The sequence below is a fragment of the Aegilops tauschii genome, chromosome 2 (genome assembly GCF_002575655.3).
Source record: "Aegilops tauschii subsp. strangulata cultivar AL8/78 chromosome 2, Aet v6.0, whole genome shotgun sequence".
NCBI classification, from domain to species: domain Eukaryota; kingdom Viridiplantae; phylum Streptophyta; class Magnoliopsida; order Poales; family Poaceae; genus Aegilops; species Aegilops tauschii.
Genome location: NC_053036.3, coordinates 411,793,298 through 411,805,583, shown reverse-complemented (window position 1 = coordinate 411,805,583; position 12,286 = coordinate 411,793,298). Strand labels below are relative to the sequence as shown.

Sequence of the window (12,286 nt, the reverse complement as noted above, 5' to 3'; positions counted from 1 at the left end):
CCACCTCGCTGCCGCTACATCGCACCTCGCCGGTCACCGTCACGTGTCAATGACATGCATGTCCTGGTTAGCTAGGTTTGTTTGACAAAAAAATGATTTTAAGGAAAGAGGTTTACATGAACTAAGAAAAGTTGGTGTCTGATAACTTCTCATAAATTATACGTTCATCCCATAAAATTACTATTACGGAAATTCATGAGTTATTTTTTCCATATGATCCAGACTGGATCGGGTTCCACTATCAACAGACGGACAAAAAAGCAAAAAAAGCGTCCTTGGCGCAAACATAAAGGAAAAACAAACGCAACACAGAAACTAAGCACTCCTTAGAGCATCTCCACTCGCACCCCCCCCCCCCCCCCAAGCCCCTTTTTTTATCGCCGGCTCGAAAAAATCGGCCCAGTCGCGCCCCCAGAAGGCCAGTTTTCGCCGGTTAGGGTCAAAATTGATGCCAGCAGATCCAAGCCGAACCCGGCACGCTGGGCGGCGCCCGGGGGCACCGAGGGAAATGTTTTTGGCGCGGAAGCCTGGTGGACCCGCCTAGTCAGCGACAGCGCGTCGCCGAGAATCTCATCCTCATCACCTCGTTTTCCCACGGGAATCAATGTGAAGGCTCCTCCCCGTGAAGAAGGAGCACGTGGCCATGGCCGCTGACATGGAGACCAGCCACAAATGAGCGCGGGACGACTACGTCCGGCAGGAGATGGAGCGCCAGCGCCGCGCCCTCAAGGAGATCGCCGCCCGGCGCCGCGGCCGCGAGGAGGGCGGCATCGTCATCCTCGACGACAGTGGCGAGGAGGTGCCCGGGCCGTCCAACCACGTCCGCCACGGCAACCTAGGGTAGGGGTGCAGTAAGGACGGCGGCGGCTACACCAACTTCTACAGGCTCCTCGGCATGTAAAAGGCTCAAGGCGGCGGCGGCCAGTAGCGGAGCTACACAATTTTTTTTGGGTGGGCCAAGCTGAAAGAACGCGTTGTTTTTCTCCCACATGAGCCAACTTTTGCCTTCATTATTCACTGTTTTGGTCGTGGATTGGGCGGGCCACGGCCATGTTTTGTTTCAACTAAGCTCCGCCTCTTGCGGCGGCGACGTAGTAGTAGACGGCGGCGGCGTTTGGCCGAACGGCTAGAGACGCTCTTAGGTTCCAAAAAGACCTAACCGCCACTAGCAAGAGGAGGCAGCTGCAACATATACCAAAAGGAAAACGCCCACAAGGGACCCACGCATTACAGTTCAACGCCTTCATACATGCGGCAAAAAGGCACACGTAGTCGTAGGTGCTCAAATATTTTTTTTTTCGAAAAGGAGGTGCTCAAATATATGCTACTCTCATTGAATCAAGCATTGTTCTCCTCTTCAGCATCCTCCGCCATTGCTCATCCACATTCGTAGCAGCATCCTGTTATCCTCCACCATCTTCCAGCCGGAGGGCATCCCTACCTCGTACCATGACAGACTCGGCATGTGTCTCCAGAGCCATTCTTTGTAGCAGATTCGCCCCTTGTTCCAGCATCTCTCGGTGAGCATCATTTTGAAGGCTTGCCCAATAACACAAAACGAGCATGCGTAACAAAACATGCTATGTTCCTGAGCTTCCAGATGACCAACACAAAGCAGCAACACCCACAATTTGCACATTTATGCTTTGTGGGATAAAGCTGGGGACACACCAGAAATACCGAGTAAAGCATGTGAGCCTAGAAACAGCACCCAGACATTTGCACACAAGACACCAAAGAAATTTAGCTGCAGATCAGCTAAAGAACAGGTGGTTGATGCTTTCGTTTTCATGACAGGATCCAGTTCCTTCTTATCATGTTGCCTTTTGTGGCTATAGCATTATGCCAAATTAACCACAGCCAGATTTTGATTTTCAAAGGGATCTTGGCTTTCCATACATGTTAGAAAAGTCTGTCAAGATGCATTTCATACAGGTGGTTGTAAACAGATTTGAGAGTGAACTTGTTTTTATTATTCCATGTCCAAACTATTATGGGAAGGTTTTTACACGAGCTATTGGAGTTGCTCCTATATCATCGACAGTTTCGCTTGACAAAAAATGGCAGTTCACCTGTCGTTCACTGAAAAAATAGACAAGCATACACATGGGGTCGGGGCTCGAATGCCTCCACACTCTAAGCTAGCCGTCCTGAACCAATCGCTTCCTCGCCATTGGAGGCTGGACCTCCACCAAAACAGCCCCAAGACTCAAGCGGGACAGTGCGATATGGATGGTCACATGCACAATAGTGAGGAACGACAGGAAGACTGAGATTCCATGCAGCAAGACGACCATGGGCTCACAGCTCATGACAAAATGGAAACATGCTGAATTTAACATACTTCCCCATCGAGGCATCTACTGCATTTATACACACAAACAGGGTTCGTGGGTATAATGATCAGCGCAACTCCAAAGACTAAGCCTAATATGGCAGCAGCAGCACGGTATCTTTCAGCCTTCTACAAAGAGCAGTCCAAAAAGGTATCAGGACGTTGGGCAGTAATTTCCTCTGTTGAAATTCTCTATTCCATAGATGACGAGGTCGGTTTATTTACACAAGCGCACCTGCGTACAAGATAACCACTCACAGTGCTCATCATAGAAATGTTCCAGACACACCAACGCACGTTGTTAACAGTCATATGAACACTGGGATGATCGGATATCATGACCAGGGCAGGCAGCAAAATCATCGATTAGACCTGGCGGCAGCAGGGAATTATGCAATCCAGATTACGTTTCCATGCTTCTTAAGATCAGCACCAATAGCCGTGAGCTGCAAAATTAGGTGTAGTGTCAGTTCAGGAGCAGTTAATTTTTCTGGGACAGAATATAACATCAAACTTGAGATGCATATGAACAACCAGCTCTTACAAATGAAAATGGATCAAATAGTCAGCAAATTGAACATTCTTGTGCTGAAAAACACAAGTAACTATGGAAGGCAATTACACCATCTACAAATGTATCAAAATTTGAAAGGACACGTGTTCTAAAGAAAGCCCATAGGATACCCTCTATAGAGTACTCAGATTGGTTAACTACTGAACTAAAATACTACTCCCAGTTCTAGATACATCCATTTCTATCCATTTCTGCGACAAGTAATTCAGGACGGAGGGAGTATCACCTATCATTAGAAACAGGAAATATACCTCTACATCGATGGTCAAGTCCAGGTTGTCAAGAAAATGTTTGCAAACCAAGAAACTATAATGCACTAACGGGCCTTTCTGATCAGTTGTTGGCAGTAAGCAGCATTGAAAAGTTAGTAACCCCAATCTGCAAACTAATCATGGTGCCATGGCGAAAATAAGTCAAGAGCGGTCGCTGTTAAAACAATATTTCTGGACTCAGCAAACTTGTCGAATCATATAACCATTTCCAGAGCATGATTACAGTTTATAGTTCGATATCTCTATTAGATTTAAACACTACTTGGCACATCCATCTGTCGTACAAGGATGGTGATTGTATTCTTATTAAACAAATTACAAAATTCTAAGCCTGATCGGACTTACACTATTGATCCAAGTGACAACTTGAATTTTTTAGAGATGCAAATGTTGGGTGTGAGATTGTTATAACGCTGTTCTCCAAAAACGACGAACTGCAATAGTATTGCAGGATATTATTATGGTTTACCTTCTAGCCAAATGCATAAGGGTCATCAGCATATGGATTCAAGGAGCCCTCAGAAAATAATTCACCGATATTAGCAGGATGGGGACGGGATCCTGCAACAACCTGCAGAATGCCAATACATAAATGTCAAAAGTAATGCAGAACTTATATCACGCAGAGAATCATCATGCTCAGAATGCTTGTCCATACAGTTTCTGAACAATTTTTTTATTGCAAGATCAATCACTGTAGAAAAGCAGAGCATGAGCTAATGCTTCAAATTGTTTTCTTTTGTGCTTACTCCAAGAACATTGCTAGATACAGTGGGTACACCAAGAGAAAAAACCGGTGATGCCACGAGAGAATAACAAGGAAACAAACAGTGGACTGTGGAGCGTTGGAGACTAACTGGTAAAAACACTAGAACAACATTTTCATCACATTTTGAATGATAGCTGACTACAGTCTAAGGAAAAGTTGTAGCAAAACCTGGCTGCATTGCACCCCAGGCTTACAGTCTAAACTCTACATGAAGTGGTGTTCAATGTGCCATAGGAAATAAGATGCATGACTTTTTAAGAGAAACACAATTAGTTACCATTCTTGAATAATCAAACAGAACATATCATTTAGCTAGGATCAGGATTTCAAGAAAACTAAGATTATGTTTGTAACAGCATCCATCTGAGCAAACATTAAACAGGAAAGTCTGTTAGTACAAAAATATTGCTTAAACCTTTGAAAATCAATACTGGGAAGTTGAAAGTACCAGTTATCCTATATAACTAAGAGTTGATCCCCACTAACATATTTATCTCAACATGCAACTATGCTACCTCATCATGCATGGTAAAAGGCCCAACTCAACATGCAACATGCATGCAAAAAAGCTCAAGTGTTTTAATTACATTATTCTCAGTATACTCAGTAAGTATTTTATAATTACATTTAATTACACTTTTTATATTGTTAATGCAAATATCCATGTTCACATAATCAAATCTTACTGAAACATATTACAAGCAATTCTCGCAACAACATGTGGGGTATCATCTAGTTTGTACTAATCATCATACCTTTCTTGTTTTTGTAACATCCTTGTCAGCAGTATTTTGCAATGACTTCTGAGTATTCGGTTCCTGGATGGTAAAAGACAGTATTAAAATGAATGAACAGGCAGGCAATCAAACCCAAAGAAAAAACAGGAAAAGCTTGTACCCCAAACATGACAGTGCTCTTAGTTTTCCTGCGCTTTGTGATTTTTCCATTTGCTGTCTCCACTTCATATTCATGGTGTGTTACCTAATTAAAGGAATGCCAAAAATGGCAACAAAATACACAGCATGTAAACATGCATTTTCAGACTAACTGGAAATGAAACCTGGTTCATGCTCAAAATGGATGAAAGAAAGAATCTATATGTAACAAAAATCACCTTTCTGTGATTAGTAACATCCTGACTTGCTTTCTCTACCTTCCTCAGTACGTTAGAAATTGGCGAGTGTATAACTCCAGATATGTTAACATCCTGAAACACAACATAGAACATTCAAGTTTGAAGTTTCTAAAATGCGGGGCAATCAAGTTTATCGTTGAAGAGAAGATATATACCTTCCGTTTGGTCTCAGGACCTGGACCTGGCAACTGAAGCTGACTTTCTTTTCTGACATATGGCTCTCTCCTCTTTATCAATGAAAGAGAGAATTTGTAACTTAATTATTTCATAATGAATGTATACAAGTTAATTATGAGATGAACTAGAAAGGAAAACCAGCAAATGGCTAACATTATAATAGTAAAAGGGCAGGATGTGGACTGAGAAACTAAGTGATCCTGCCCCAAAATAACCAAATGATAATAAGCAAATTTTCAAGTGAGAACATATGCGGCTATTTTTTTTTTCTTGAATTCTTAGCATGCTTTGCCACCAGGCAACAAAAATTAAATAGATACCACACACACATTGCTTAGCAAAATAGTGAAATGTAGTTACCAGGCTTGACAAGAGCATATACCTTTTTAGAATTAACTTCCTGATCAACTTGTTGACTTTCGCCCATCACTTTCCACTGTAACTGTAATAATGCTCTTTGCTTCTCCTCCTGCACCAAACACTGTTCAGTATAGTTTCGATTCACAGCCTTCAGAAGAAAAAAGTGTCAAGAATCACCACCTTTGACTTCTGAAGCTCCAGTTCATCCTGAAGTTTCTGACAATCTTCTTCATGCCGTATGTTCACTGTTTTTATTTGAGCTTCATGCTCTTGTCTGAGCGACGACAGCCTCTACATTTTTGTACAGATTTAGTAAGTTAAAAAAGAACTGATGCAATCAAAACATCTGGTTCAACTGATGACTGACCTCCCTCAATTCACTCTCACCCTGAGAACGAATGCGCTGCAATTCTTCTTTGTGATAAGCCCGAAGAGTTGATTCCTTAAGCTCATTATCCTGTTGAATTCTTGCCACCTGGATATCAGGAAACAACCTTCGTTGTCATTTCAGGAGAAAAATAGCTCTACTGTACATCTTCACTATAGTATGCAGTATTCCCTAGTCCTGACAGGCTGACACCATGCAAACACTCTTTTGGACAAGTGTATACTGGTGCTATAGTGAAGGATTCTACTGGTAACAATATGATTATGGAAGTTCCAAGATTAACAGCAGCATTTTCAGCATAGCTCTATCTGTACATATACTAAATAGCATCTCTGAACTGCTGTGGAACAAATGTAACGTCAAAGCTCTATTGCTAGACAACTACATAAAGTGGTTTCTGATACACTTTCCACTTTAAACATCAGGTATTTTGATTGCTTAAGATCTCATGATGTTTTAAACCAGTCTAAAGATCATTAGTAATGTACATTGGTGAAATATACAGTGTGGTTTTCGAACTTTTCACCAGTATGTTGCAGATAATTAAATAAAAGATAAAGTGGATGGAAATGTTACTCTAAAGCAGCTTGGAAATACTTTGAACTCATTTAGATGTCAGTGAGTACTTCCGTATAACTCTTACATGTCAAGTCTAATTAGCGCAAGAATACAAGATACCAAGAAAACTCTGTAGTTTTTTAGGTAATAAAGCATCTTCAACAGTGAGCAACGTGCAAGAACAAACTTCCTTAGAAGTCTGACATGCGGTTATTTATCCATGCTATCTGAAGCTGAACTGTTCAGCTTACTTTGTTTACTACTCTAGTACTAGCATATTCCATCAAAATCGGTACATGCATTGTCATTATAACTAGATTGTGAATATTTATTTGTTTCAAAATAAATGTAGCCTTTATTGAGAAACCGAACTAGCTCTACCTACCACTGCGGCATGTTCCTCCTTAAGACGCATCAAACACCTCTCAGATTCTCGCTTGTTCTCTAATATCTTTTCGTTGCATTTGTGCTCCATTTCCCTTATGAGCTTTTCTGCCTGAAATTTAGAACAGTAGGATAAACAGAGAGTAGCAACCATATTAAGATACCAAATATCTAGCATAAAGAACTTCTGAAAGGGGATGACTTACCTTCTCTTTTTCAGCACTAATGATTTCTACCTTTTCTAATTCATATTTCTTACGGATGACATTGATTGCCTGGAAAATCATTTGTAGACTGTCATTTGTGATTCAGAAGATAAGTGCTACACAATAAATAGAAATGTGATACCTGATCATTTCTGAGTGACAACTCTTTCAAATGTTTTGATAGCTCTATCTGTTTACCCTGAAGCATGAGATCGTACTGTTTTTTGGCCTCGGTAAGTTGACATTCTGTGGCAGCGAGTGATGCTTGGATCTGGGCAAGAGGTTGAAAAGGTTATATGTTGTCTACAGTGAAGTTCTACATTCTAATCATTACATCATGAGATTGCAAGATATAATAAACACAAACCTGTAACTTTTGTTCCTCCAAACTCTTCTCTCTTTCTACAGAAGAAATATACAACTGTTCCTTCTCATCAAGAACACTGCGGAGCTCACTGATCTGTTTTTCTTGTGTGTCAACCTGCTGGTCACGCTTAGCAATCTCGCTGTGCAGAGATTCTGTATCGTTAGATTTCTCATCCAAAACTGACTGCACTCTGCCTAGAAGCTCCTGATTATCTGATTCTAGCTTCAAAGTCTTCTGTAACAGCTCTTCCTGCAAAATTCCAATTTCATGAGTCAGGAAGAATACAAGTTAAATAGTAGCAGTTTTCTGTTTATTTGTAACCAGCTAGTTGCAAACCTTCTGATTTTCAGCAAGGCTAGAATCCTCCAGTAACTTTTGAACTCTCCCTTGTAGTTCCGAAGATAACTTTTCTAAGCAATTCACATTGGAGGCAGATATTTCTGCTTCAGACTCCAGTCTTCTGATTTTATCTTCAGCCACTTGGCATTCTTCTACATGCTGAACCATAACAGCTTCTTGAGTTTTTTGTAACTCTGTGATTCTGGACTTCAGTTCCCCAATTTCACTTTTGAGACCACTGTTTTCTGATGTCAAATCTACAAACTGGTTTTGAAGATGTTCCAATTTGTCCTTAGCAGATCTTGTTATCAGCAGTTTCTCCTCTTGGACCATTCCATAGTACTTATCAAATGAAGAAAGCAATCTGGCGACATGACTTGACATTGATGCATGCTCTTTATCTAGCTCAGCTACTTTAGCCACAAAACTGCTAAGCAATTCATTAGCATCCTTATTGTCCTTGTACAGTCTTTCGACTTCCAGACTGTATCTCTGGTTCCTAAGCTCCAAGTCATTTTTTTCTTTTTCAGCACATGCAAGGTTTTCTTTCAGGTAAATGCAAACGTCTTGTTTTAGCTTTAACTCTTGCTCCATGCACTGCAAGCGGGAGTCAGCACACAATAAGCGGGATTTATTTTCTTCAACTGAACCCTCCAACTGTTTGATGAGAGAATCTGCATTGAAGAGCAAAGACAGCTTAATGCTTGTAATCACTACCGCTCGCTAATATGATTTATCTCCTCAGTAAATTGGTACAGAAAAGCTAACACTTACCTTTTTCCTTTATGGTAGTATCATTTGCGTAAAGCTGTTCCTTGTAACTCTGATCCATTTCTTCTTTCTCTTGTTTGATCCGCAAAATCTCCTGTTTACCTAAGTAAATAGGACAGTTGACAATGTTATCACACTATTATGTAAATATTCCTGCTGAACCTTTCGCTATTGAGGGGTCAGCAAAAAACAGACCTGATGTGTTATCAACTGGGAGCTTTGCTCCTTAATTCGAAAAAAAAATGTATATCTATTTAGCAGACTGCTAATTATTCTATCTATAAGCATATCATATAAATAAGCACATAATTGAAAATGACATCAGAGTTTAGATGCATAAACAGCAGTATAGCAGATAGGGATACCCTAGCCGATATGCAGCGTATAGTGGTGAGTTAACTAGTTGTCAACATTCTAAAAGATTAGCACTAACTGTGAAGTGAGAAGAGACAAACCAACCTGACATGATGCTTTGTTCTGCACATTCCAGCTTTGCCGAGGAATCATGCAACAAGCAGTTCAATTCATCTAAAGCTTTAGAGTTCTTCCCAAGCATCCCCTCAAAAAACTTCTTATCTTCCTCAGCTGCCATTGCATTGTTTTGCCAGTTAGATCTAAACAACAGGTGTGCATGAAAAAATGCCACAAAAAACATTACCTCTTTCTGCCTGGCTTGCTAACTGCTGCAGAGTTTCAGTTAACTGATCGCACAGCATCTTTGTTGAGGAAACTTTTGAATCTAGCCCCTGCCAGAGCTTCGAATCCTCAGTCTGCTTCACCTTAAGCTTCATGTTTTCATTGACAGCTTGTTGAAGTTTTGCTTCTAACATATTTATCTGTTCTGTTGCTCTTCTCAGCTTGGTATGCTAAAGTTACATAACGTGTGTGCATCAGTAATAGGATATTCTGTGAGAAACTAATATAATATGTTGCTGTGCAAAAATACTGCAATATGATATAATTTTGTTTTGTACTTGAGCCAACATGCCATGACAACAGAGCACTGGAACATCTAAACCATGAAGGGTGACTGGTAAAGTGGTAATCAAAATCTCATACATATGACATTCTGAATTTAATAGAACTAGATGCAACAAGCATATAAGTCATGTATTGTGACACGGTAGTGATTCTAAAGGACAAGCCCGTGTTTAAATAAGTTCAGGACTAGCCATCAGAAATAAGCCCATTGAAATAAGATAAATGAGAAATGAGAAATTGGAATTTCACCTAATCTGCCATACGTTTAGCAGAACCTAAAGACGGAAACATACCCTATACTTTCCAAGTGAGCAATCTACAGAGCTCCTTCACAAAAATAGTTCAACACTTTAAAGAATAAAATCAAATACTACCAGAGAAACAAACACCGAGCGTGCTTCACATAACATGCATAGGTTTGGCGCAGTTACATATATGTAACATATGGGGAAATAAAGAGTCTAAACACCACAGAAGGACGCATAAAATCATGAGATTCAGACTACATATAACACATGCAGCCCCAGAATGATAAAGTTTCACATTTGTATGCTGTGCTGCCGCCTTTTTGGTCTAACATTTCACTGCCATGTCAATGTTGCATACATGATTAAACGATGGATTAACAAGGATACTAAAGTTCATCTGTTTTGCACAGAGAGTAATATAAAACATCACAGGATCCAAGACAAAATGAGAAACAGAAAACTACCCGTGTGTTATGCGAGCAGAGTAATACAACTGGGACATAGCATACAACTATGCAATTTTGGCATTGATGAACCAGAAGACAGCTGGTCTTCTATCGGCACCACCCAAACAGATAACAATTCTATGCAGAAACCTAATTAGTGGCACGGTGACAGGATGTTTGGCTAAATTTCAGAAACAATTCGCAGTTCATACAATTGAATGGTAGGAATTCGCTCAGTCAAGTGCCCGACAGATGACCAAAAACTGCAAAATGTTCAGAAATATACCGCCATTTCTAGATCGGACTTCACTGAAGCCTGCTCCTTGACTAATTTCTCTGCAAATAGACAGAAATTAAGAGGAATCGGGAAATCAGTGCAACGCACGAAATAAACAGCCTCCTCAATCAAAGCAGAGAGAGAGAGAGAGAGAGAGAGAGAGAGAGCGCAAATCGGTACCTGCTGTGATCTTAAGGTTGGCGAAGCTCCCGTATGTGCTACCTCCAGCATCCGACGAGGGCTTGGGGTTCGTGGCCTTCCCAGCCGTAGAGGTGGCACCAGCGAGAGATCGGAACCCATCGAGGCCCCTAAGCCCCGAGAGCCCCAGCTTCTGCATCCTGTCGCCGAACCCTAGGTTTCGCCGGGGGCGGGAGAACTGCGGCCAGAGCAGGAGAGGATCTAGATGGTTCACCCCAAAATTTCTGGAGGTCGGTGGAATTTAACTAGTCGCAGGATGTCGAAATGCTCGTACCTCGGGAACCACCGCGGGCGGGGTTGAGACAGCGGGGGCGCGGTGAGGTGTAGGACGGGAACGGCGACGGCGGGGGCGACGCGCGTGAGAGGCGGAGGGGTTAGGGTGAGGCGGCGGCGGCGGCGATGCTATGCTACGTCACGGCGACGGCGGCAGCACCGGGGCGCACGGGCCGCGGAGGAGTGAGAGGGGAGGAAGGAAGGTACTGGACGAAATGGCGGAGAGGACGGTGGAGGGGATGGGTTTTGACTCCGCGCTACAGAGTTCGCGCGCTTGGCCGGGCGGCTCGGTTTTGGGCCTGTTGGTTCGTTTACTTCTTGTGGGCTTCTTTCGGACTAAAAGGGCAATTCCTAAACGGCGCCTAGAACACTCCACTTTCCCATGTCGCGACAAGTGGCGCACATGCAGCGCGCCACTTGTCGCAACCTATGAGTTTTTCCTTTTTTCGTAGATCCGTTTATTCAAAACATTTTATCTCTTAAATCGTGCGTCCAAATCTCGAACAGTTTTCACCATTGGATTCCTTATGTCGGGATTTTCAAAACTAGATCCCATGTTGATAGGTTTTGACGAACTTTTTTTTACGAAAAAACCGAACGAAAAAATCGGGCGAAAAAACCGAACCAGAGCACGGTTTTTCCCTTTCCGAAAGAGGCACGCCCGTGCCTCTCGCGAAATCACAACCGTGCCTCTCGTGGAAGCAAAACCGTGACTCTCGTGAAAGGAAAAAAACAGAAAACACTTTTTTTTCGTTTCCAAGAGGCACGGCCGTGACTCTCGCGAAAGCACAATCGTGCTTCTCGCGAAAGCAAAACCGTGACTCTCGCGAAAGAACAGAAAACGCGTATTTTTTTCCCTTTTCGAGAGGCACGGCCGTGATTTTCGCGTAAGCACAACCGTGCCTCTCGCGAAAGCAAAACCGTGACTCACACGAAAGAAAAAAAAAACAGAAAACGCGTTTTGTTTTTCCCTTTCCGAGAGGCACGGCCGTGACTCTCGCGAAAGCACAACCGTATCTCTCGCGGAAGCAAAACCGTGACTCTCGCGAAAGAAAAAAAAACAGAAAATGCGTTTTTTTCGTTTTCGAAAGGCACGGGCGTGACTCTCGATAAAGCACAACCGTGTCTCTTGCGGAAGAAAAACCGTGACTTTCGCGGAAGGGGAAAAAACACGTTTTTTCGCGCAAAAAAGAATTTTTTCGAATTTTTTTTATCGAAAAGCTAAGAA

General features: G+C 42.1%; 1 protein-coding gene across 1 annotated transcript; it reads right to left on the bottom strand.

Annotated features, from left to right (window-relative positions):
• Positions 1-2,481: 2,481 nt before the first annotated feature.
• On the bottom strand, positions 2,482-11,278 carry LOC109761254 (synaptonemal complex protein ZEP1). Its single transcript, XM_020320060.4, has 20 exons — positions 11,060-11,278; positions 10,768-10,963; positions 10,597-10,646; positions 9,294-9,501; positions 9,095-9,220; positions 8,639-8,737; positions 7,862-8,538; positions 7,526-7,774; positions 7,301-7,429; positions 7,159-7,227; positions 6,954-7,064; positions 5,990-6,097; positions 5,803-5,913; positions 5,645-5,731; positions 5,241-5,312; positions 5,065-5,157; positions 4,848-4,931; positions 4,706-4,768; positions 3,651-3,752; positions 2,482-2,781 (listed from the first exon to the last, which is right to left on the bottom strand). The coding sequence occupies exons 2-19, from the start codon at positions 10,922-10,924 to the stop codon at positions 3,654-3,656; spliced, it is 2,592 nt and encodes an 863-aa protein (XP_020175649.1). The 5' UTR covers positions 10,925-10,963; positions 11,060-11,278; the 3' UTR covers positions 2,482-2,781; positions 3,651-3,653.
• Between the last annotated feature and the right edge of the window lie 1,008 nt (positions 11,279-12,286).